The 27395-nt window shown below is 35.3% G+C and overlaps 1 protein-coding gene across 3 annotated transcripts in view; it reads left to right on the forward strand.

Moving 5' to 3' along the window:
* Positions 1-1422: 1422 nt before the first annotated feature.
* The window catches only part of RALGAPB (Ral GTPase activating protein non-catalytic subunit beta), an 81367-nt gene continuing 55394 nt past the window's right edge, over positions 1423-27395 (forward strand). For 2 of the 3 annotated variants that reach the window (XM_074292668.1, XM_074292670.1), the window contains exons 1-4: positions 17088-17224; positions 18958-19173; positions 20552-20754; positions 23923-24086. In XM_074292668.1, the coding sequence (XP_074148769.1) occupies positions 18988-19173; positions 20552-20754; positions 23923-24086 (553 nt within the window). In that variant the 5' untranslated portion in view covers positions 17088-17224; positions 18958-18987. Of the gene's footprint in view, positions 1683-17087; positions 17225-18957; positions 19174-20551; positions 20755-23922; positions 24087-27395 lie in introns of those variants that run through there. The other variant, XM_074292669.1, reaches the window with a different exon arrangement.

Consider the following 27395-nt stretch of genomic DNA (forward strand, 5'->3'; position numbering starts at 1 on the left):
TGATGCAAAGTAAAGTAAACCAAAACCAAGGAAAACAACAATTAAAACATGAATGGAAACAGTCACAAAAAACATAACAATTATAAAGGATCAGAAAGGAGTTGAAAAAATGCCCCTCTCTCTTTTCATTAGAGGTAGGGGACAACTGCGATGCAATGTTGCTGTAAAGGAGCTGGTTTTGCTGAACTTCTTTTAAAAGATGTTACAAAAGAATTCGCTGGATGCGAAATGGAATATATTGAGAAACAAAGATGATGTAAAAACAAAGTTATCAATAAAACATGATCAGGCCATTCCGTCTGCCTTTTTACTAGCTATTTCCCGGTGCCTGGAATTCTCTTTAGAAGCGTTCTTGTTTCTCACAACTGCTCCTCAGCATTTTTCTTTACCGAACTCCTCCTGTCCCTAAGAAGCCTTCCCAGCTCTCTTCCCCTTTGGGCAACTCTATTTTATTTTTCTCCGTGGTATCTACAATTCAGAGGAAGGACCCGAGTATGAAGAACTTCGGCACTCGGAGCATCCGGAGAGGGAAATATTTTTGTCTGGGCAGTCTCACCTTCGTGAGTAAAATCATCCCCATTAAATCCTGGTCCTAAAATTGCCTTTTTAAAATGATTACTTGTTGTCCTTGTTCAAGCTTCTCCGATGAGAATTGGATTTAAATGAGGCAGAGGTGCGCAGGTTGTCACCCCGAGCTCTGCTCCTCCACAGTGCCGGCTTCTGCGGCCTCTGGCCATTGGCTCTAATCGCTCTCATTCCACCGGGGAATGCTTGGAATACATTATAAGTAAATATCACTGCTTAGTCATTTCGGCTGTCCAGCTCTTCGTGACCGCATTTGGGGTTTCCTTAGCAGAGGTACCAGCGCGATTTGCTGTTGCCTTCTCCAGCTCATTGGAGAGAGGAGGAAATTGAGGCAAGCAGGGCATGGCTGGTAAAGTGTCTGAGGCAAATGGGACCCCGGGGTATCCACTGCGCCACCTAGTTTGAATGTTTGTTTATCATCTAAATCGATTTCCATTTTACGTTCATGTATGTACAATTTAATATAACAAAGTATAACAATAACTCTTTTCAAATTTGTGCGGGTGCTACTCTGTCCGCTGCCTACCAACAGAGGGACCTTAGAACACAGAGGGAGGAGACCCACCCCCTTCTCCTATCCTTTCCCGCCTCCCTCTCGTTCCTCCTCTCGGTTTCTTTCTCCCCTCCTTCCTCCCCCCAGCCCTCCTAAATCACTCCTTCTCCACCTCTCTCGCCTTCTCTTCCTCCTTCTCCCTCCCCTCCCCGCCCCGTTCCAGTAACTCGGCCCTATCCCCAGGAAGGGGCGGAGGAGAGACTTTTTTCGCGGGGAGGTCTGGGATGCACAGCACATGCGCAGCGGCGAGATTTCCGCGGTGAGCTTTTTGACGCCGCCGCCCCCGGCAGTCGCAGTCGGAAGTTGCGGGAGCAGAAACCTGCCGCCTGCCTGCCCGCCAGCCGGCCGGCCCTCGGGACCGACCCTCCAGCCTCCTTCGCCCTTTCGGGCCGCTCCCTTTCCTCTCTCTTCAGCGACCTGACGGACAGAGGCCCTGGGCCGCCACGGGCCCCCATGGAGTCTGCCCCCTGAGGCGGAAGGCTGATCGGCGGCGGTGGCCCTCCCCGCCCCAGCCCAGCGATGCGGGCCGGGCCCCTCGGCGCAGGTAACCCCGAGGGCGGCGCCTCCCCGGGCCGGGCTGGGTCTGCTTGCGGGACCAGCCCGGGGACGCAGAGCCGCCTGCCGCCCGCCGCCCTTGGACCGACTTACTTGGCCTTTCCCCAGCCGCAACCGTAGCTGGACTCCGGGCCTGCCTGCGGACGTCGTCGGGGGCTGGGCGGCGGGAGGATCTCGGTCCTTGGTGCAGGGCCCGGCGAAGACTACAAGGGGGGGGGCGACAATCTGTGCCCCGGGGAGAGAGGAAGCGGGGGACCCTTGCTCGGTGACTCGGGGACGGAAGAAAGGGGGGACCCTCGTTCGGTGTCCCGGGAACGGAGGAAGGAGTATCTTAACTCGGTGCCTGCGGGACGGAGGGGACATCGGGAGTATGAAATGGGGCACGGGGTCTCTTGAAGTGACCCGCCTTCTTCTTCCCTCCCGGGGGATGAGGAAGGCAGGAGGGAGTCGGGGCCAGGTGGCTGTCTGGCTGGAAGTCACCTTCTTGGGCCGCAGCTGCGGAGCCGTGCCCCCTAACGCGGTGGTGTTCTGTTGATCTCCACTTGCATGGGACGGCTGCTTCTGCAGGGTCGTGCCGGTCTGTGGTTCTGTGAGGCCGCTCGAGGGACGAGTTTGTCTGGAAAGAAAGTTAGGTGAATCTAGGCAATTGGATGCTATCTGTGCTCGGTCATAGGACCAAGACGTCCAAGTCAGGTCACCACCAGCTGTGTCCCGGTGCAGGCCCAGTGCCAGGCTGGGAAAGGGAAAAACAGCCGCTGCTGTCTAGCTAGGTAGAAGTGAACTTGGGTTAGTATGTCTCTCTTAGATAGTGAGCTGGGTTTGTGCGGCTTCACTTTCACTGCCCTTCAGTAACTTTCCAATTCTGGTAATCTGAGGAAGGACGATGTCTCAGGAAACTTTTAAAAATAGATTTTATTGATACCTTTTGTCTTTACAGCAGTCATTTCCGACAACCCTAACATATACATACATACATACTTACCCACCCACATCCCTCATCCCTTCAGGTAAAGAAAAACAAGTCAAAACTTAAGCAGAAAAAACTTACGGAAGCTGAGACCATGTCTGCCTTCATAGACAGCATTCTACCAACCTGCATTTAATTTCTACTTTTGTCTTTGTACTTTAAAAGAAACTCTCACTGTAGGGATATTTTGCTTCCTACTGGGTCCTATCCAGTCCCTGATACATATTGCCCAATAGTTCTTATACTATAGGTAGTTTTCCTTCTTTATTCAGAAGTACTTAAGGATATGTTTATCAACTTCATAATATTATGAAAGTCAGTGGCCTAATAGAGCACTAAATTTGGAATGAGAAAAAATGGGTTCATCCAAATTCTATGAGAAGTTCTTATGCTTATACTTGTTCTGAAGCTAGGAAGCAAGTCATCTAACCTCAACTGGTCTATACTTCTGTAAAATGGGGATAATTGCCTATGCCACAGGGTTATTGTGAGCAAAGTACTTTGTAAGCTATATAGGACTATATAAATGTGAGAGACTGTTATGTTTTATATCACAATATGCTTTCTTTAACTTCTTGCAAAGATCCTTTTGAACTTAACAGATTTGGTGATTCTGAGTTTATCTGCATTAACATGTTTATTTTTGGCTTAATGCAGAGAAGGGAGGTACCCCCTCCCCTCATATCTTTGGGATCTTTTAGATGTCAATCACTTAGATGCTATTACTGTTGATTAATTTACTCTGTAAAGGATCTTACGTTTAATATGTAGTCTAAGTGCTTCTTAACTCTAATGCTTCCACAGCCTCTCCTCATTCATCCTCCAATTTACTGTGCTTGAGAGTCATGTAAACCTCCTTGTGCCCATAATAAACGTATAATATAATGTATTCATTAGTATGACAATTTCTTAAATTGTCACCAAGAGAAGTAATATTAGACATGTTAAAAAGATTATTTCTTAAGTGTCAAATTGAAAATAGTTAATAATTTACTCTGACTTTTATTTAGTAAAAAAATTGCAAGAGTACTACTTGATTTAAAAGATTAAGGATATTGGGATAATGATTTTGATAGAGACTCAAGTACAGAAACTTACAAAATAAGGTTTATAAATGTCAGCTTTTTTAGATCATAGTGAAAAGATTTGGTGTGACTTTTCCTGAGAGGGGAAAAAAATATCTTTGACTGAGAAAAAGCTAATGCAATATACATATGTGGGTATATGTAGAACAAATGCAAAGGTTTAATGTTAGATTTAACACAGTAAAATTCTGAGCTTAAGGATTGTTTGGTTATGTTCTTTATGTTACACATTTTTATGGACAAACTAAGAGTAGTATTTTTTATCTTAAATACATACACCCACCAGACTTGTCTCTTCGAATGTGATTTAGACAGTGTTATACTAAGTATCTATCCTCTGCTGGCTAGGTATGTGGAAGAAACCTGACCTAAGTAAACCTGATCAATTAATAGTGATAATAGTTAATAATTAATAATTATAATATAATATATAACATATTATATATTACATAATAATAATAGATAATAATTAATAGTGATTAATAGAATAGTCTATTCTACTCCTCAAGAGAAGAGGGAAACTAAACTGTTGGGTGGTAATTGATTTAAGGGATGTTATTTATGTCTATACTTCAGGTTAGAGCCTCCCTAAGGATGTTTTGGAAATGAGAAAGAGCCCTTCCAAAAAGATACATGCATGCCATTTGGAAAAGAACTTACAGAGTTCATCTGTTTCAGCTTCAAGTTATATATGAGGACACTTGTCAAGGTCATGCAGCTGGTCAGTGATAAGATCAAGACTAGAACACAAGACTTCTGACTCAATTCAGTGTTCTTTCTCATGGTCACACTGTCTTTTGGGGATTTTTTTTTTTTTTTTTTTTAAGAATAAGTGGGTATGAGGCTTCGAATTATGGATTAGTGAAAGTTGATTTTAGAATTTAGAACTGGAAGGGACTTCAGCTATAATAATCTAGCTCACATCCTCAAGTTACAAAAGACACTTGGACTCAGAGAAGGGAAATGATGTGGTCAGAGTCACACATAGTGAATAGCAGAACTGGTAGAATGCAGGTCCTTTGACGCTTATTCTAATGCTCTTTCCTTTGAATAGGGGGATACATGTGTAGAAATGATGAATTAGTGGGACTTGAGCTGAACTGAGGTTGGATTTCCTGTGATTTTTAAAAATTAAAAGCAAAGAATCTTCATTTGTAGGTGGGAGAGTTTGTAAATTAGGTGCAGTTGTAGGATTAGGGAGGATGTGTGCCCTTACTGTTTTCTGTAACATGAGAGCTTGATAAATAGAGGGACTTTGGATATTATAAAGCCAATGAAAAAACTCATATCCTAATTTGATTTGTCTGTTTTTCCAAAATGTTCCAAGAGGTCTTTACCTGTTTATACTCTTTTCCTTTGGAAGTTTTTTAACCTTATGACAACAGTACCTAGTATTGAGCATACTACCTGGTATGTAGTAGGAGTTTTAATAATTCCCTTGAGTCAGGAGAGTTGCTTTACCTCTCTAAGCCATAGTTTCCTCATATGTAAAATGGGTATGCAAGTGGCAGAGAGAGTAAAGCACCCTTTTCCTGAGTTCAAATCCAACCTCAGACATTCACTAGTTGTGTGATGCTGGGTAAATCATTTTTCCCTGTTTGCCTCAGTTTCCTCATTTGTAAAATGAGTTAGAGAAGGAAATGGGAAACTATTCCAATATCTCTGTCAAGAAAACTCCAAATGGGGTCAGAAAGAATCAGACATGACTGAAAAATAACTGGAAAAAAAGGGATAATAATAATTGTGCTACTCACCTCAAACGGTTGTTTTGAGTCTCAAATTCAGTATGTGGGAATCACATAAAGCATTTATTAAGAGTTTACTGTGAGTTAGGCACCTGGTACATTGTTACTTTTAAAGTAATCATATAAATGCCAATTCCCGCCCCTTACCTAAAAGTCAGAAATATTTTTACTTACATTCTTACACACATCCATTATCTAAGTTCTCCTATGAAGACTTATTCTCACTTTAGTTTAAATCCTAATTTTCTCTTGCCTTGACTATTATAACAATAGCTGGTATGATTAAGCTTTCTAAGACACATTCCCCTGCTCAAAAACCTTTGATTGTTTACCATTGCTTACTGAAGACCAGTTTCTTTAGCTTGAGTTAAGACATACAGACAGAAGTATTCAGGTGAGGCATCTGTGATCTGGCTTAAAACCTAAGTGGCATTGGAATTGGAGGGCTCAAAATCTACCTTGCTACTTACTGTGTGACCTTGAGCAGATAGCTGCACCTCTCTGGATTTCATTTTCTTCAACTATAAAATCAGGGTGTTAATTTAATTAATCTCTTAAGGCCCATTCTAGCTTTAAATTTAGTTCCCAAGAAAGAGTCTACTCTTTTTACCATACACTGCTCCCCTTTGTGTGTCCTACAGTATATGCCAGCCAAACCAGTCTGTTCACCTGTTCGTCAATCATGTCCTGTGAATTTGTTGAGCAAAAGTAAAAGACTGAACTGACCCATATCTGGAATATTTTTTCCTTTCCTCCTCACCATTTTTCCACTCTTCTTCCTTTTCCACATTTTAACCATTGTTTAAGTCTTGTTTCAAATTCCTTCCTCCACCTTTCTCAGCTAAATGTGATCCCTTGCTCTGGGAACATTAAAGTATTTATGTATGCATCAGTGCAGTTTCTTATGCTATTTTATATTCTGTTAATTTAGGTCTCAATTTCCCTACTAGATCATAAGCCTCAGAGCAGGAGATATTTATGAATTTGTATTCTCCAAACATAACTCTGCCTCAGTGATCAAATCAGATTAAAATGTAATTGGAAAATACTTGGCAAAATAAATAAAAATACAGTAGCATGTAGAAAATGTTAATGTGTGCTTTTCTTAGTAAGTACATACTGCTCAAAAGGATCTTTCTGTATGATTCAGGAATCCTACTTTTATTTGACAGTACTACTTTAACCTATTCCATTTCCCCATTGCCTAGCATAGGACCTTCCATTTAGTAAATACTTAAGAAATTTTAGAGTTGAATTGAATTACTTAATAGGTTGATTCACAGTGAGTCTAGGCTCAAAGGTGGTAGTATGTTACCTATGTTTTTATGTGGTGCTTTGTACTTAAAACATGAATCCCAGATTCTTTTGAAACTGTCCATTACTTGTGGCATAATAATATTGCATTGCATTCATATACCATAATTAATTTAGCAGAGAATAGCCCCTTGGTTTTCAATTTTTGATACAGTGTAAAGAGGTAATGTAAATAGTTTTGCATATGTAGGTCCTTTTTTTCTTAATGGTGACACTTGGTCAAAAAGTGTGCACAGTTTAGTAATTTTTGGTTCATAGCTCCAAATTACTTTCCATGTACTATGGTAATTAAAGACTACCAACAGGACACTGGAGCCTGTTTTCCTGCTTCCTTTCCAATATTTATTTATTTTTCCTCTTTTGTATCTTTGTCAATTTGGGTGTGAGGTGCAACCCCAAGATTGCTTTAATTTGCATTTCTCTTAGTAATTTAGAATATTTTTATATGATTATTAGTAATTTGATTTTTTTCCTGTTCATATCCATTTATCATATTGGAAAATGACTATTTTATAAATTTGTTCCCCAGTTGTTTCCTTTCTGATTTTTACTACATTTAATTTGACAATTTTATCTAATTAAAATTGCCTGTTTCATCTTGTTCATCTGTATCATTTTAGTCATGAAATTTTTCTCTGTTCATAGATTTGAAAAGCAGTTTCTTTCTCCCTCCTTTTATCTATTATATGAACTTTTATACCTACTTCATGAATCTGTTTGGAGCTTATCTTGGAATATAATGTGAGGTATTAGTTTAAATCTAATTTCTGCCAGATGTCCAATTTTCCCAGAAATTTTTGTCAAATAGTGTGTCTTCCCCCAGTAAATGGAGTCTTTGGGTTTGTCAAAGATAATGCTACTCTGTTTGCTTTTGCATATTGTATATATACATAGTCTCTTCTGATAATTGACCTTTCTAATTTTTAACCATTATTATTTCAGTGATTACTGCTCTGTAGTATAATTTGAAATTCTAGTGTTCTTTCTGTTCTAGTATGTTGCCTTATAACTCACCGTCCATATCAGTTATCTTATCAAAAGCCACAGTTTAAATGACAGACATAATATTTTGCTTTATTTTAAATGTGTTATCTGTCCCTGCTTTTTACAAACAATAAGCAAGAAAGTAGATAGTAGAAAAACTCCAGCAGATCCATACACATCATTATAAAATTAATATATTAATATTAAATAATCCTCAGGAGTTATACCAGGAGATTGCTTAAGCAATCTGAAAATTAGGTTCTTCTTTAATAATCAGCTTCCTCCCTGCCCATCCCTGACCCATAAGACAACAAGTCGAACAAAAATGGTATAGCAATCTCAAAAAACATTGGTAATCTGTTTAAAATTAAGTTTTTGGAAGGGCTGTGTTTACTTGATATATGCAGTTGGATATAAATCTAAAATAAAGCCCTAATTGAAAGACGAAAGGCCAGGAAGTGGAAGGTAAAGATGTAAATCATAGAAATAGTAGCTAAGAAGGATTTCAACTGATGTACCTTAAAGATGGGTCTTTAAGTGTAAAATTGAATACATTGTGCTCTTTTAATTAGTATATTTATAGAGAAAAAAAGAAACATTTTAAGAAGGGTTTTAAATCCTTCTATTTTACTGTTTTTCCTTGTACCACTGACAAACCAGTTAGAAAAAATTTGAATTATAAGATTTTTATTTCAGTGCTTAATGAAGTATTTATTTCAAAAAAGAAATTTTCATGTATCACCCTCCAATCTTTTTCCAATAGTTTCTAAAACCTGCTCAATAAAAAGATTTTTCTATTAAATTAGTTCTAGAAATCAGTGTGTCTGAATCAAACCATATACTTTGACATTCATTTTACATGGCTTAGGTAAAGTCAACTACTCTTAAGAATTTAAGCATATTGGGGCAGCAAGATGGCTCAGTGGATAGAGCACCAGCCCTGAAGTCAAGAGGACCTGAGCTCAAATCTGGTCTTAGACACTTAACACTTCCTAGCTGTGTGATTGGGTGCAAATCGCTTAACCCTTATTGCTTGGAGGGGGGGGGGCGGGGAGGAATTTAAGGATATTTCTCTTTACAAGTACAGAAGAAATTCTATAAAACCTGAATAATTTTTTAGCCATTTCAAGCTAGTAATATCTTGGGGTCAGAATCTTAAGGTTAAAATATAAATTATAAAAAATATAAAATATATTTTGATAGAATTATAAAATAACTCAAGATTTGATCTTGGAAAAGTATTTTTAAATGTTGCAGAACATAGAAGATCAAGTTTTTAATTCAAAAATATAATTTGAAATTTTACCAAAAATATCCCACCACCCAACAAGACAGCAGGTCCTTTATATCCTTTGACTTCTCACCCTGAAATTCCTCGTTGTTCTATGTTTGGGAATGTTCTAAATGTGTGTGTACATATATATGAGAAAGAGAAAGAAAGTTTAAATCCCTATCTCTGTTATGGGTTTAGGGTGCAGACATAGTTTCATTTTTTGGTAATGATATAAAAAAGAAACTAAATGTGGAAAAGAGGTTGTACTGGAAGAAGAGGAAAATGGAATTAAAATGGGTTAAAGGCAAAAAAGACCTATTACAATTGAAGGAAAGAAAGGGTGTGGGGGATGAGCATTGTGTGAATCTTACTCTCATCAGATTTGGTTCAAAGAGAGAATGTTAAACATATTTAGCTTCACAGAAAAAACTCTTCTCACTCTACAAGAAAGTAGAAGGGGGAAAATGAAAGGGGAAGGCTAATAGAAGGGAGAACAGAAGTAGAAGGAGAAATGTATAAGAAAGGGGGAGGGGCTGTAAAAAGGGAGAGCTGTTTGAGGGAGGTGGTGATCAGAAGCAAAATACTGGGGAAAAGGGAAAGGGAAGTATAACTTGGAGAAAACAAGATGGTGGGAAATACAGAATTAGTAATTTTAACTTTTAATGTGAATGAGATGAACTCTCCCATAAAACAGAAGCAGAAAGCATCCTGGATTAAAAGCTAGAATCCTACAGTATGTTGTTTATAAGAAACACATTTAAAGCAAAGTGATACATACAGAATAAAGATAAAAGGCTGGAGCAGAATCTATTATGCTTTAGTTGAAGTAAAAAAAAAGCAGAGATAGTGGTCCTGATTTCAGATCAAGCAAAAGCAAAAATAGATCTAATTTAAAAAGATAAGGAATAAAACTACATCTTGCTAAAAGGTACCATAGATAATGAAGTAATATCAATGCTAAACATATCTGCATCAAGTGGTATAGTATCCAGATTCCTAGAGGAGAAATTAAAAGAGCTATAAAAATTAGACAGCAAAACTATACTAGTGGGGAATCTCAACCTTGCTTTCTCAAAACAACAAAATCAAAAAGAAGTTAAGGAAGTAAATAGAATTTTAGAAGAGTTAGGTATAATAGGCCTCTGGAGAAAATTGAATAGAGAAAGAAAGGAATATACCTTTTTTTTTTTTTGACAGTACATGGAATCTATACAAAAATTGATCATGTATTAGGGCATAAAAATCTCAAAATAAAGTGCAGAAGAACAGAAACAGAAATAGTAAATGCATTTTTTTCAGATCATGATGCAATAAAAATTACATGCAATAAAAGGCCATGGGAAAATAGACCAAAAATTAATTGGAAACTATATAATCTAATCCTAAAGAATGAGTAGGTTAAACAATGAATCATAGACACAGTCGATAATTTCATCCAAGAGAATGACAATAATGAGACAAGATACCAAAATTTATGGTATGCACCCAAAGCAGTTCTTAAGAGAAGTTTATGTCCAGCTGCTTATTTGCATAAAATAGAGAAATTGGGCATGCAACGAAAAAAGAACAGATTGGAAACCTCAAATACCAAATTTGAAATTCTGAAAATAAAAGGGGAGATTAATAAAATTGAAGGTAAGAAAACTATTAAATTAATAAACAAAGCTAAGAGTTGGTTTTATGAAAAAAAATAGATAAACTTTTAGTTAATTTGATTAGAAAAAGGAAAAAAAATCTAATTATTAGTATCAAAAATGAAAGGGAGAACTTTCCACTACTGTATAGTATTCCAATACTATACAAACTATTTAGAAAAATAGAGAACAAAGGAGTCCTACCAAATTCCTTTTATGGTGTTGATACCTAAAGTAGGTAGGGTCAAAACAAAGAAAGAGAATTATAGAGGTCTGTATATAAATTTAGTCTCTTCAGACTTCAGATTATCTAGTACTTTGGCATGTCTTCAGCTCAGCCAATTTATAAAGCCCATGTTTGATTGTTGTAGGATTTCCCACCCTCAATGTAGAATGCAAGTCCTCCATGCCTTAGTAGAAGGGAACTTATTCCCCCAAAACATTATCACTTAATAGCCCGCATTTTTAGCATCTCTAGTAATTATTAAAGTTAAATATTCATGGCCTATGAGCAGTGATTTTTATCAGCACGTTGGAGTTCTAGAACTACTGGATTGTAGCATACTACTACTGCTTCCTCTTAGTTGTTCTTTACACCAATTAACAAGATGCAAGAAAGGTGAGACGTGATTTGCCTCTCTTCCCAATAGATTTCATGTGTAGGAAATATTTGGGGGGGGATTATGAATTTGATCATGAATTTGTTAGAAATTTGAGGAGGCCAGAATCTGTAAGGCCAGAATAATTCTGATTATTCTAGAGCAGAGGTAGGGAACCTTTTTTGTTCCAAAGGCCATTTGGATATTTATAACATCATTAGGGAGCCATGCAAAATTATCATTTTATAGAACTCAGGCAGCATGAGATTGTTTTCCCTAGCTTTTAGCTTATCGGCTCCTGTGTTTGATTATGCAAGTGATTTTGCTGTCCAAGCTAGCAGGCTTGAGATTCCCTACTCCTATTCCAGAAGTATTGGAAGCAGGAGAATAAATTGTAGAACCTGAGAGAAGAATAAGACCTAACTGCGAAGACCCTGGTTTTTTTATGTTAGAATTTTAACTGGAAGCAACTTTAGAGTTACCATAGGCCATACTTTCATTTTATAGAAAAAGAAACAGGACTTCAAAGGGCAAGTGACTTAACCAGTGATGCAATCTAATTACTTGGCAGAACTGGAATTAAAATCCAGGTCTTCTGAATTCTTAATACTTTTTTCACCATGACACATTGTTGAAAAATAGAAATAGGGAGTAATTATCTCATGTTAAATAGGAAATATTGCCTCAACCATATTTCAATCAGATCTTCATTTGAATTTAAAATTGGCAAGAATTCTTTCACTTAGAAAAATGGAAATCTAAAAGCTAACTTCTGGATATGCATAACATTCCTTCCTAAAATCACATTATTATAGTCTTTAAAAACATAAGCCTAAATATAATTCAGATTGATTAAGAAACAATAACTATTGCAGAGAATGTTTGAATTTGGTAGTATCTCATAAAATTATAGGTAAATTCTTATAATGGTTATTCAAGAAAGAAAACTTTTAAAGTTAGAATATTAGATTGAAGGTCATACTTTATTTTTTATTTTTAAATTTTAGTAAAGTAATTAATTTTTACAAAAATTTTATGCATAGGTAATTTTTCAGCATTGACAATTGAAAAACCTTTTGTTCCAACTTTTCCCTTCCTTCACACCACCCCTTCTCCCAGATGGCAGGTTGACCAATGCATGTTAAATATGTTAAAGTATAAATTAAATACCATATATGTATACATGTCCAAATAGTATAAAAAGAATTGTTGTACAAAAAGAATTGGACTTGAAACAGTGTACCATTAGCCTGTGAAGGAAATAAAAAATGTAGGCAGACAAAAACAGAGGGATTGGGAATTCTATGTAGTAGTTCATACTCATTCCCAGAGTTTTTTCGCTGGGTATAGCTGGTTCAGTTCATTATTGCTCTGTTGGAACTGATTTGGTTCATCTCATTGTTGGAGAGGGCCATGTCCATCAGAATTGATCATCAGAATATAGCATTGTTGTTGAAGTATATAATGATCTCCTGGCCCTGCTCATTTCACTCAGCATCAGTTCATGTAAGTCTCTCCAGGTCTTTCTGAAATCATCCTGTTGATCATCTCTTACAGAAAAATAATATTCCATAACATTCATATATCACAATTTATTCAACCATTCTCCAGTTCATGGGCATCCACTCAGTTTCCAGTTTCTGGCCACTACAAAAAGGGCTGCCACAAACATTCTTGCACATACAGGTCCCTTTCCCTTCTTTAAGATCTCTTTGGGGTATAAGTCTAGTAATAACGCTGCTGGATCAAAAGGTATGTACATTTTGATCTCTTTGAGCATAGCTCCAAATTGCTTTCCAGAATGGCTGGATGTATTCACAATTCCAGAAGGTCATACTTTCAAAAATGCTTAGTGTACAGAAACTTTGCCTTATTTTAATATGTAAAATGCTTAGCATACAGAAACTCTACCTTATTTTAATATGTCTGAATCTTTTCACAAGTGGTGAATATACTAAAAATCTAGCCTAAATTATATTATTTAAAATATTTTAATTAATTAAATTTAAAATTTTAAATATAAAAATGTAAAAATTTAATTTTATCTTTTTAAAAAACTACTGTTTGAATCCCTTGTTAACATAAGATTTAAAAAAAAAGAAAAAAAAAACATAAGATTTAATCAGCATTTTTACAAAGAAGAAAGTGTGATCCTGTGACTTGCTAAGAAGAAAAGTAAAATTAAATAAACAACTTGATTAGATGGAAAGATGTGTGCAAATTTGTGACAGCATTATGGTTTAGTGTAAAAGGGGGCATAGAGCAGAATTCTACTACTATATTATGTATATTGTCATTTGCTAGCTATGTAATTTGGGGCAAATTATTTTATATACATATTTATAATGTCTAAACTATCTAATATGAAAAGTATTATGATTTGTTATTAATTTAGAAATGAGGCAATAAGAGCTTTATTATATTTTATTTAGTGAATAGTGCATTTAATTAGACAAAAGTGTTGACAGTTATACTTTACAATGTCCACATTTCCTTTTGAAAAGCTTAAAAATTATAATCATCACAGTTTCTTCATAACTCTTTGAGGTAGGTAGTTAACTAGTCATTAATTTGGGTTTTAGCTTTTTACCAACATTTAGTCCTATGAATAGTAATATAGTAGGTATTTAAGAAATACTGGTTAAATTAATGAATAAATCTCAACTTTATTAAACAGTAAAATGGTACATTAAATTGACTCTTCTGTGGTTAGCTGAATATATTATTTAATGGAGATTTTGCAAAATACTATAAAAGTAGATAGAGAAATCAGGATATTATGCTTCAAATTAATCTGAAACCCTTGGTAATCCTATATGGAAACTGTATCTAGCTTTACCAACTAGTATCTTCACCATGACCAATCTTCCCTTCCCACTCCCAAACAGATATAGTACTTCAAAACTCAATACCATAGTATTGGCTTCACCTAACTTCCACCAATGGTAATATTGATAGCTCTAGCTACTAATGATACCAACTTTGGAAGGACCTTGTAAAAGGGGTCTGGGTCCAGGGCAAGGAGAAGAGAAGACTGTGACTGGTTTTGTGACCTACAAGACCTTTGTGCTGAAGAAGGAAAGACAATAATGTTGCTTTAGCCACAATTTTGCTATTTTTCAATTGACCTATTTTCAGTTTTATCAGAAGGGCAGGTAGAAGTACCTAGGGATTCATTGGAGGTCATGCTGTACCTAACATGAAGATAGTAGAACCACAAGTTACTTCTCTCTTCTTCCATAGAGAATGCCATTCCTTTAATCTCTAAAGAAGTTGGTGAAAGAAGATATACTGTTTATTCATTTATTAAACAGATGTGGTTAACTGGCATTTTAAAATTTTACTAATAATCAGTAGTAATCAACCATTTATAATAGTTGAACTACTTTTTTCCTGAGAGCCACAAAGGGATAATTATTATTTTAACTACTTTTTAAAAAAAACATGCATAGATAATAATTTTATGACATGCAGAGAGCAAGGGACCAGCAGAAGTGAAGTAGAAAAGTGTAAAGCTATTGAAAGTTGATGAATTAAAACTAAACTATACTGATTCATTTTTGTGTTTATAAGAGGATGACCCTAAAATCATGATGGTTTTGAAAATTATTATGGGAACTAGTTAAAAGAATTGGGAATGTTTAGCCTAAAAGAGACTTGGGGAAAGAAAATCTTAAGTGTCTCCCCTTATTAGAAAGGGTATGTTAGAAAAAATTTCAGGTAAGAAGGCATCTACATTCGCTTGATCTTTGGCTCTTTGTGGCCTATGTTTTCAAACCCTAATTGCCTCAACTACATCCCAAGAAATGAGTTTGTCAACTGACACTTACCTTTTACAGGCCTTTTCTTTGGACTAGATATAGATAGGTGCCTTTCCTCCTTAGTCTAACTGAGATAACATCTAACATTTGTAAGAGGAACTTCTTTAAGGACTGGGTGGGGTAGAATAAATTGTGGTGTAAGAAGGGTGAGAAGAGTTTGCAAAGTCTAGAGATGGATAATTCAGTCAGTGGAATTCTTATACCAAGATGACATTTTAACCAAAAATAGGCAACTCTTGCTTATGGCCTTAGCAAGGGAATTCTGTCGTTATTCCATTATTTCCCTGTAGGGAAAACCTCTACAATTGAAGAATTGAACCAAATTTCAATTGATCTGCCTGCCAGTGGTTATTGAGTTATTGGCATATACTCATTTTAGGAAAAGAGCTTCAGACTATTCTAGGAATAGGTCAGCATACCAGTATACATTGTCCTAGCCTTGAATTTATAATTATTCTACATCCCACAGAATGTCAGTCCTCCCAACCTTCTACTCCAAGGACTCTGAAGCTGTTTCTTAGAAGGGAGAGAAGGAAAGGGGAGTGACTAGGCACCTACTTTCTTGGGGCTATTAGTAATAACAGAATCTTATACTTACTAGTAGTCTTAATAGCATTTTAAAAGTTTTAAATGCTTTTTAAAAATTTTCATTTTATTTATATATTTCTGATGTAGCCCTCCCTGTCTCTTAGAATGAAGAATTAAAAGTTGGGATAGTTTGAGGGAAGTAGTAGTTCAGCAAAATTGATCAATATATTACTAGTAGTCTGAGATAGGAAGCAAGTAGATGGCACAGTGCATTGACCCCCGAGTCAGGAGGATCTGAGTTCAGATTTGGCTTCAGACACTTAACACTTAATAGCAGTGTGATCTTGGGCAAATCACTTAACCCCAGTTGCCTCAAAAAAAAAAAAATCTGAAATAATATGGTTCCCCTGGATTCTGGGCTGGGCCTGACTTAAACTAATCCTCTGATAGTTTGTGTTTGATATTAAAACAAAACAAGACATTCATAGATTATTCAACAGTTAACATAATATATTCTTAAGGGCAAAAGAAGGCTGTTAAGCAAGGGTAAGCATTGAAAACCCCTTGGTTTGATTCAGCTGAGCAAAGCTCCCATCATAATCCCACTGTGAAGCATTTGAAAGCCCCTCCAGGTCCTCCTAGTTGCTTTGTACCCAGATGATAAGGAAATGACATCAACACTCTGAGCCTTTAGTTTTGGAGTCAACTGACTCTTAGGAAATGTCTCAGGATCTTTTAAGAAAAAAATTAACTTAACCTATATAGGAGAATCTGCTAGGGATTGTATCTATGTCTGCTGCCCCTTGAGCCAAACTAGTTTCTAGCACATTTTTATACCTTTTAAGGAGAAATTACCTGCATGAGAGATCATACCTATCATACCTATTTTTAGGGATAGGGAGACCTATCATACCATTTTTAAATTTTTAAATAAATTAAATTAAAAACAAATTAAATAAATAAATAAATAAATAAAGTATTAAATGAATTTTTAAAAATTCATCATTTCTTAAAAGAACAATGACATTTCATTATGTTTATGTATCACAGCTTGTTTATCCAATGCCTAAACTTTAATGGTTGTCTGTGTTTCTAGTTCTTTGGTATATTGATAATTATCTTTTAACATTGCTTTCATTTACTAATAGAAAAACATGTAGAGTTAAGCAAAACAAACTGGCATGTTAACTAACTGATAACATACATAGGTGTTTTCTATCTATCTCATTATAAGCCTGTAGTTTATTTTTATTTTTTTCTTTATAATCATATGTATTTTATTTTATGAATTTAAGAACATTATTCTCAAAAAGGATTCATAAATTTTAGTATGTTTCTTTTTTTTCTTTCTTTCTTTCTTTTTTTTTAAAGAGTGAAAATGTTTGTTTTGGGCCACACTCAGCTCCACAGTCCTCTCTCTGGGTGTATATCTCTCTCTTCATCACTGAACAGTTAGAACTGGTCTGAATCATCTCATTGTTGAAGAGAGCCACGTCCATCAGAATTGATTGTTGTATAGTCTTGTTGTTGCTGTGTATAATGATCTCCTGGTTCTACTCATTTCACTTAGCATCAGTTCACGTAAGTCTCTCCAAGCCTCTCTGTAATCATCCTGCTGGCCATTTCTTAAAGAACAATAATATTCCATAACATTCATATACCATAATTTATTCATCCATTTCCCAATCCATTACAAGAAGGGCTGCCACAAACATTTTTGCACATACAGGTCCCTTTCCCTTCTTTATGATCTCTTTGGGATATAAGTCCAGTAATAATGCTGCTGGATCAAAAGGTATGCACAGTTTGATAACTTTTTGAGCATAGTTCCAAATTGCTCTCCAGAATGGTTGGATCCGTTCACAACCCCATTAACAATGTATTACTGTACCACTTTCCCCATATCACCTCCAACATTCGTCATTATCTTTTCCTGTCATCTTAACCAATCTGAGAGCTATGTAGTGGTATCTTAGAGTTGTCTTAATTTGCATTTCTCTGATCAGCGGTGATTTAGAGCACTTTTTATATGACTAGAAATAGTTTCAATTTCTTCATCCGAAAATTGCCTTAAACCTGTATTTAAAAAATATATATATATGGTTACATCTTTTCCTTTGTAAATAGTTTAAATCCTTTGACCCATGAGGGAATTTATCCACTGGAGGATGGTTCTTACTTTATATATTTTATCAATTCCCTTCGGTATCTTAAGATATTATAAAATATTTCAGCTATAGTTACACCTGCTTCTCCTCCCCAGTAGTTTCTTCTTAGTTATATTGATTTTGTTTGTACAAAAGCCTTTTAATTTTTCAGTCTCAAATGTCTTTTTATTTGGGAGGGGGTTTCCATGGTGTGTTAAATAACTTGACTGGTCAGAAATTATTCCCAGAATTATAGATATGAATGGTAGCTTCTTAAGGTCTTTACTATTTTGTTGGTAGAATGACTTTTTAAAAGATCATGTATCCAATTGAAGTGTAGTTTAATGTATGATATAACTTATTGGTCAAAGTCTAATTGCTGCCACATTGTTTTCTATTTTTCTGAATAATTCTTTTTGAAGAGGGAATCTTTTCTCTTTTCATACTATTTTCTTTAATAATAGCTTTTTACTTTCAAAATACATGCAGAGATAGTTCTCAACATTCAGCCTTGCAAGATCTCGTGTTCCAGATTTTTTTTCTGCCTCTTTCCCTTCCCCCTTCCCAGCAAATAGTCCAATATAGGTTAAACTTGTCCAATTCTTCTAAAATATTTTCATATATATCATTTCATAGTATTTTAAAATATGTTATTGTATCTTATCTTTATAATAGTTTTTCTAGGTAAATAAAATATTATCATGCTCATTTTACAATATGGAAAACTGAGACTCAGGAGGTTAAGAAACTTTCAAAGTGGTCTCACAGTTGGACCTTTCAGACCTTTTATTCCTCATTTGCCCTTTTTTTTTTTTTTTTTTTTTTTGGAGGCTGGGGTTAAGTGACTTGCCCAGGGTCACACAGCTAGGACGTGTTAAGTGTCTGAGACCAGATTTGAACTCGGGTCCTCCTGAATTCAGGGCTGGTGCTCTATCCACTGCGCCACCTAGCTGTCCCTCTCATTTGCTCTTCTATGTAGGTATTATTTAGGGGATATACCTTGAACATTTAGATGGAATCCATTGATTTGATTGTTTGCAGTTTGTAGTTCTCAGTTTTAAAAGAGATAGTAAGATGCACCTTCTTGATTTATTTTATCTTGCTGTGAAGAACAAATTACAAAAATATATCTCTCACAAAACTGTTTGTGTTTTTTTTTTTTTTCAGGTACCATTTGGATAATACTTTAGTGGCACAATGTACTCTGAGTGGCGGTCACTTCATTTGGTTATTCAGAATGATCAGGGTCATACTAGTGTGCTTCACAGCTACCCTGATAGCGTTGGTCGGGACGTTGCAAATGCAGTAGTACGTCCTCTTGGACAAGCCTTAAATGCCTCTTCAGGGGCTGGAAGCGAAAGTTTGTTAAAAACAGACAAAGAAGTAAGTGTGTCTTTGTGTGGTTGAATGTCTAAAACTTCGATGTACTTTTTTTAATCATAAAAATTGAATAGACATGAGTAAATGTGAATGTTTCCCTAAAGGATAGCAAAAGAGGACAATATATAAAACTGGTAGCTTCTACTACATACAGCTTACTTAAACTTAACATATCATTAAAAGGCAGTAAATGTTGCAGGTTTGTCAGGTTTTTAAAGGTGTAATGTATCCTGCTGGTACAATTATTGCCTAACAATATATGGAGTTTTCCGTTAGCTCTATCTAATTTTGTGCCTCACTTTTAAAGAATGTGAGGATAATTAGAAATGAATTGAATTATTTTATTATCCATATCCCTACTGACCAGGATCCTGTTGTTTATGACAGGCCTTTCTATTCCTACTGAGATGGGAATACTGCATTTTAAAATAAAAAGTTCCAATTTCTTATTTCATTGGTTTTATTTTGGAGATATGTAAGGCACGTCCTCTACTCCTGCTACTGTAGTTCCTATTTTTAGTTCTAGAAAACCCCCAGCTAGAAGGCCTGACATGTATTCTCATTGTTAAAAAAGCAACAGTTATTGTGAGCTTATTGTCTTCATAACAACACCAACACCATCCTCAGGCGGCTTCTCCAGACAGAGAAGATAGTTAGAGGTTTAGGGTTTCTGCAGAGGAGCCAAGTTCTGTGATAGTTTGGAACCAGGACCTACTTTTCTGAAGGTGTGGAGAGAGAATGCCAGTGGAAAACAGTGAAAGACTGATGGGAAGAGAAGATGCCAGAGCTAGCAGTAGAGGGCAGGTTCCTTAGAAGTACTTCAGAGGCTTCTCATTGTTCTTTAGTGAAGGGTTGGGAAAGTTTAGTGGGGCTTAAAAGGTAGTGTCCCTTAGAGAATCAGTCCCCACACTTTATATTTGAAAACTATGGAAAATCAGGCAGTAAGGTACTGCTGTGCTACAATTTAGTGATCTGATATGAATTCAATATTAGGATCTCACTTTTATCCTCATTATTGAAACTTAAATATGAACAGGAGACTAGCTACTAAATGGAAAGGAAAGTATATGCGACAGTACAGTGCTTGTTGGATTTGTATGGTGTTTTGAAGGAATAGATGGGGGTATGACTGTTGACTAGAATTTGAAAGTGACATGACTGTGCACTTATTTTTTCCAGAAATGTTATGCTTTGCACGTATTTGGCATTTTAAAACATGCATTATTTTTTGTTTGGAGTACATGTACATGGTATTTAGAAAATTTATTTCCTAGGTTAAACGTGTATGTATCAAGATATAGCAGTAAAAATTAATTTAGCCTAGTTAAAGTTGTGTTTAAAGTAGAATAGTAATCTAATCTTGGTATTTTATTTTATTTAGGTAAAATGGACCATGGAAGTGATTTGCTATGGGCTGACTCTTCCATTGGATGGAGATACTGTAAAATATTGTGTGGATGTATATACAGATTGGATAATGGCCCTAGTATTACCAAAAGACTCCATTCCATTGCCAATCATCAAAGAACCCAACTTATATGTTCAGAACATTTTAAAACATTTACAAAATCTTTTTGTACCAAGGTAAGAAAAAATTTAAGAAATAACTGGCCTTTGTCTGACTTTTCATATCATCATCAAATATTTTTTAACCATAGGTGTTTTTTTTTTTTTTTTTTAAGGGGTTATGGAAATTTAGAGAAACCTGGTGTAGTGAAAAGAATGCTGGTCTTTGGAGACTTAGATTTGAATACTATATGTAATACTTATATGACCACAAGTCAATTAACCTTTTTGTCTCAGTTTCATAATCATAAAGTGGACTCAGTGTGTGTGTGTGTGTGTGTGTGTGTGTGTGTGTGTGTGTGTTGGGAAAGCATTAGTATCTTCATTTTCCATTTCAGAAATTTGTTCTGAGGATCAAATGATGTAAAAAGTAGACTTTAGAGTACTAAAGTAGTTTAATGATAAGTAGTTGATGGCTTTCTGTTTAGAAACTAATGCTGTACTTTAGGTTAAAAAGGAGAGTTAAATAGGAATTTGTATAAAATTTAGCCAACTAGACTTTTTCTTTAATCATGTAAGAGTGTTCAGTTTTGAGTGTTTTGAGTTTTGAACATTTTGAGTGTTCAGTTCATTTCTAGCATGTTTGTTGAAAGAAATGAAGAAGATATTATGATTTCTATTCCCCACTATAGATTAAAAAACTAAGTCTCTGACTTTAAAAAAATTCATATATGTGTGTGTGAACATATATATATGTATACATATGTGTGTGTGTGTATATATACTTAGATACACTTTATGATTTTAGAGTACTTTCATAATCCATTCATTCTGTTTGATTATTATAATAACCATGTGAAGTAAATGGTACAAGGATTTTTAGGCCCATTTAGTTGACAAGGAAATTGAGTTTTAGAGAAGTAGAAGTGAACTTGGCCAAAGTCACATACTGAGTTCAGAACCTGATCTCCAAACCAGGTTTTTAAACTCCAGTTCTATAATTCTTTCCATTCTTGTATGTTCATTGCTACTTAGCAGTCAGGCTTTTTTCAAAGAACATATTATATATCCGTTGCTGACAACTTTTCTGCAATATCATAAGAAGGAAAAAAATTATAATTCTAATTATTAATTAGAGCCTGCCAAATTATGTCCTGTAAAGTTATATTGGATGAATATTGCTTACTATACTGAACTGTACAGGTGGAGTTTAGGATCACTTATTTTCCATTGTCATATTTGACACTGCATTAAACTACAGTTTTACAAATGGCTAAATGTTATCTAATTCTTCTTATGCATGTTGTCTTCCCTTCAACTGTATACCTCTCCCCCCAAAAAAGCCAACAAATAGCTTATTCCACGAGTTTTTAACCTCTTTACTATGATTTAAATTGTGTTCATGCTCTTAAATTTATTTGGATTTCTCTTGAAAGTACCACTTCTTCAGTGATGGCTACTTCATCTCCACTACCTCATCTATCCAAGGACTTAGAATACTTGCTCTTTTACACTCAACATTCCCTTCTTCATAGATGTTTATTCCATCTAATTAGTCTGCTTTTTCTGTCCTTATTGTTAACATTTGCTGATTTCTAGGGAACTTTCTTTAACCTACCACACAAGGCCTTTTATAATCTAGTCCACTTACCCTTCCCAGCCTTATACAGGTTGTCCCAAAAGTCTTAGGGCAGTTTTAAGCTGTTAAAAAGTTTAAACTGCACTTAGACTTTTGGGACACTCCATATATATCCCTTCATGCATTCTTGATTCTATCCATACTGTGCTGCTGGACATTCACTGATCTTATTCTGATTTATTTTTCTTCTATGCTTTTGCTCACATTGTTTTTACACGCAATGGACAATTATCTTTCCCCTTCAAGATTGTTAGATCTTGGAAAGCAAGGATGATGTCTTATTTATTATATGCTTATTCATTGTACTAGAACAATTTCTCATACACAGTAGATGCCTAATGTTTTTTGAATGATGTAACTTCTTTTGATGACCAAGTTGGTTTTATCCTGTTTAAGCATGGAATCCTTACATTCATAGAACATTGAAGCTAGGGAGGTACCTTTGAAATCATCTAGGCCAACCCTTTCTTTTATAAAAGAAGGAATTGATATTGAGAATGATTTGCTCAAAATCCCATTGTTTGATTAAGAAAACAGGTTCTTTCTTCCTTCCTTTCTTTCCTTTCCTTTCTTTATTTTTGCTGAGGCAATTGGGGTTAAGTGACTTGCCCCAGGGTCACACAGCTAGGAAGTGTTAAGTGTCTGAGATCGGATTTGAACTTGGGTCCTCTTGAATTCAGGGCTGGTGCTCTGTGCACAGTGCCACCTAGCTGCCCTGTCTCTTATTTTCTAAAACAGTTTTATTTTCACTGTACTATGCTACTTCCTCTAAGAAATAGATTTAATTTGTTCAACAAAATTAATAGATATGAGGTTTTTGTGGTGTGTGTTCTCTGAACATCACCGACAGGAACAATTTGTATAGGTCTCTATTATAATGGACAGTATTTTGGAAAAGTAATTATACAAAAGATATTAACCAAGCCATTTTATCCTATTAAAGTTGAGTATATAGCATTACATCAGCTTATATGAGGAGCTAGGATAATGTGGTGTTTTGGGTTTTTTTGTTTGTTTGTTTTAACAGAGTAAAAGATTATCATTTGAAGAATCTTGATGTATGTATAATTAATATGTCCATTAGACCATCCTTCTCAAATGTCAGGTCATTTCATGATCATATATCCTCTTAACACAGTGGCTCTCAAACTTTTATTCTAAGTATCTTTATACTCTTAAGAAATTATTGAGGATTTGTCCAAAGAGTTCTTGTTTATGTAAGTTACATTTACAGGTATTGCTAATTTTGAATTTGTAGATCCTCTAAAAGGATTTCAAGAGACCCCCAGGATTCTCTGAACCACATTTTGAGAACTACTGCTCTAACAAGTACCTATAACGAGTACTATATTGATAATCAGAGTGAGAGCCATAAGTTTCAAGTACTTGATGCAAAGGAGGACAAATTGACATATTTTGAAAGCTTAAGAGCTGAACTTGCTTGTGTTGCAGTGGTTTGACCTATTTCAGCATGATTATAAGGGAATATTTTCTAAATTAAAGAATCTTAGAAGGGCTCTGATACTCTGAGTGGTTGATTTGACTCTTCTCTGGGAAAACATTTAGCAACAAATCTATTTTAATCATGTTGTCTATTTTCTTTATAGACAAGAACAGGGGTCCAGTCAAATTAGGTTATGCTTACAAGTTTTAAGAGCCATCCAGAAACTAGCTCGTGAGTCAACCATCATGGCACGAGAAACATGGGAAGTTTTATTATTATTTCTCCTGCAGATTAATGACATTCTTCTGGCAATGCCAACTGTTCAAGGTATGTAGTTTTGGTGGTTTTCTGTTGTTATTTTGTAGGATTTTCTGTTCTGTTTTTAAAATAACTTAGGTTTTGTATGTTCTTCAATCACCTTGTAGCTTTTAGCTTTAGAATTTTCTTAGGTATTTAAAATGATCAATAGCAACAATGTCTCTGAGAATAAGCTTTGTTTGAAGATACATTTGAATTTGGACCTGATACAAGACCTTAGCCTGTGACTTTGACTTGTGTTCTGTGATGGTGCTTTCAGAGCCCTGAACTCAGGCCTTGATTCTCACACTTAACAATGAAAGTGGGTTGGAATTCACAGTAGGTGAAAGGAATTGGTAAGTGGGCAATGGGTGCCCCCTGTAGAGACAGAGTTAAATATTAGGCTGTTTTCTTTCTCCTATAGAAATGTGTGACTTTTATCATATTGAGATCTTGAAAGCCTTATGAAAGAATATAGTTGTAGAGTAGTTTAGTTGTTGTAGAGTAGTTGTAGTTGTTTACTCTCAGGCAGGACATCATTCATAGGTGTACGAGCTGTAGAGTTCCTAACATTTTTGCCACCCTCCTAGATACAGCGTAATGAGTTATTTTTCTCAGCTGAGTGGGTCATATTAATGGAAATTTCTCCATTTTTTTGAACAGCATCTGCTAAATTAGTTTCACATACACTTGTTTGCTTAATACAAGTGACACAAACATACCATCTTTTGAATTATCTTGGGTGTATATGCATTTTTCTAAAAAAAAAAATGTAGCTAATAGTAGAATCAGAGGTCCATAAGTTTTATAAATATCAGAGGAGAATAGCAAAAGTGAATGAAGAGGCTGGTGTGCAACGATTGATAGTAGCTATCTTCTTGGTTTTTGTTTTTTCTGTGTCATATTGCACTTATCTTTACCCATAGTAAGTGCTTAATAAATGTTTATTTGAATTGAATACAATTCATCTCAAAATACATTGATAGATTGATAATTTCAATTAGGAATAACCATACATAAACCAAATACAACTTTTTGGAATTTGGAATTTTGGAAACTTTCAAACACTTGGTAATGTTTCAGCAGTAATTATTTCAAACATTTTTTCTTATATAAACACATGGTATATTTCTAGTTTTATTTAAAGAAAAAGACTGGGGCAATTGTTACCTAAATAGGAAGTTGTCAACATATCTAATTAAAAAGTTATGAAAGATTTTTTGAAAAGTTGAATTACAATTTGTATGTTAACAGGATGATGTATATAAATCAAGAATTCTGGGGTCCATAAACTTGAATTTTAAAAAATGTCTTGGTAATCGTTTTTAAATATACTTAGCTTCCTTTATAATTTTAATATTTTATACATTTAAAAATATTATTCAGAGAAAAGGTATATAGGCCTCACTGGACTATGAGAGGGGTCTGTTATACAAAAAAGGTTTTAGGAATTTCTTGCCCTAAATAAAGGACTAATTTTTTTTTGGAGGCGGCAATGGGGGAAGAAGGATGTGAAAATGTAGTCATGGTTCCTTCTATACTGCCATCAGTGTTGTTTCTATGTTTCTACATTCTCTTCTTGTTAAACCTCTTTCCTTGTTAGTTTCCTTAGTATTCTTTAACTCTTTTCATTTCCCACATTTGGCCTATTTCTCTGTTCTTACTGCCTCTTTGTTTTCTGATCTCCTTCAATCCTACTCTTTTCTCTGTTGTCATCTTTACTACAACTTCCCAAAAAATCTGAGTTAGTTTGCATTTTGTAAATGAGATGTACATGACCATGGCATCCAGCCTTTGTAACTCTTGTTGTAAAAATCCTCCATCTTATGTAACTATGGGAGCACTGATATCCTACATCTAACCCATTTAAACACACTCTTACTTTATACAGACTCTTAGAGATACCAGAAAGCAATGCATACAGCCTTCTAAATTGGCACTAGTTCCTATGTCCTCTGAAGATCCTCTCCTTGGGAGAGGTATGTGGGTTTGGGGAAGTTTTGTTTCATCTGTTCTTTCTTCAGTGTTCATAAAAAGGTGACTTTTAAGAAACAATAATAGTTTACTTTTTCCCCGAAATACATGTAAAAACCTTAACATTCATGTTTTAAAATTTTGAGCTCCAAAATTTTCCTCCCACCACCCAAGAGAGTAACAAGTTGATAGAGCTTTTATTAGTCATGTTATAAAAGAAAATACCCTCCCCTCCAAAAAATCATAAAAAATAAAGTGAAAAATAGTATATTTCAATCTACATTCAAATTCTGTCCTTTGGAATTATCTTAGATAATCATACTGCTAAGAATAGCTAAGTTATTCACAGATAATCATTGTATAGTATTGCTATTCCTCTGTACAGTATTCCACTGGTTCTGCTTAGTTTACTTTGCAATAGTTTGTATAAGTCTGTACAGTTTTTTGTGAAATCAACCTACTAATTTCTTATAGCACAGTAGTATGTATTCTTATGGCACAAATAGAACACTTGTTCAGCTGTTCTCCAATTAATGGACATCCCCTCAATTTCCAATTCTTTGCCACCACAAAAAGAGCTGCTATATATTTTTATACAAATAGGTCTTTTTCTCTTTTAAAATTTTTATTTCTTTGAGATATAGATCTAGTAGTGGTGTTGCTGGATCAAAGGGAATACAGAGTTTTATAACCTTTTGGACAATTCCAAATTGCTCTGCAGAATTACTCAATTCACAACTTCACCAATAATGCATTAAAATGTATGTTTTCCCACATACTCTCCAACATTTATCATTTCCTTTTCTGTTTTATTAGCCAGTCTTATTGTTTTAATTTGCATTTCTCTAATCAATAATGATTTAAAGCATTTTTTTCAAATGGCTATAGGTAAGTTTGATTTCTTCATCTGAAAACTGTCTTTTTGTGAAGTCCGAGTTAGCTCCCTGTTGACCTCAGGATCAGCCAGAGTCAGGAAAAGCAAAAGTCTTTGGTCTTTAGGGGGGTGAAATGAAGGGGATGGCTCACACTCTCCAGGGATCATCTACCTCCCTTCTCAAGTGACTCTGCCTTGTCTTACTCCACCCCCTAATCCCTCCTACAATTATCTGTATACACCAAAAGATAGAGTCAGCACAGAATAGTGAGACTCAGGGCCATTTTCCAAACATATGCTACTAGAGTATTGTCTAATAGGTAATTAGCCTTAAGTTCTCCGTTGTCTGATTCCAATGCACCTATTCAGAGTTTCATCCCTTTACATCTTTTCATATCCTTTGATCATTTATCAATTGGGAAATGACTTATATTTTTATAAATTTGACTCATTTCTCTATATATTTGAGAAATGAGGCCTTTATCAGAAAC

Source organism: Sminthopsis crassicaudata, chromosome 2 (genome assembly GCF_048593235.1).
Source record: "Sminthopsis crassicaudata isolate SCR6 chromosome 2, ASM4859323v1, whole genome shotgun sequence".
Taxonomy (NCBI): Eukaryota; Metazoa; Chordata; class Mammalia; order Dasyuromorphia; family Dasyuridae; genus Sminthopsis; species Sminthopsis crassicaudata.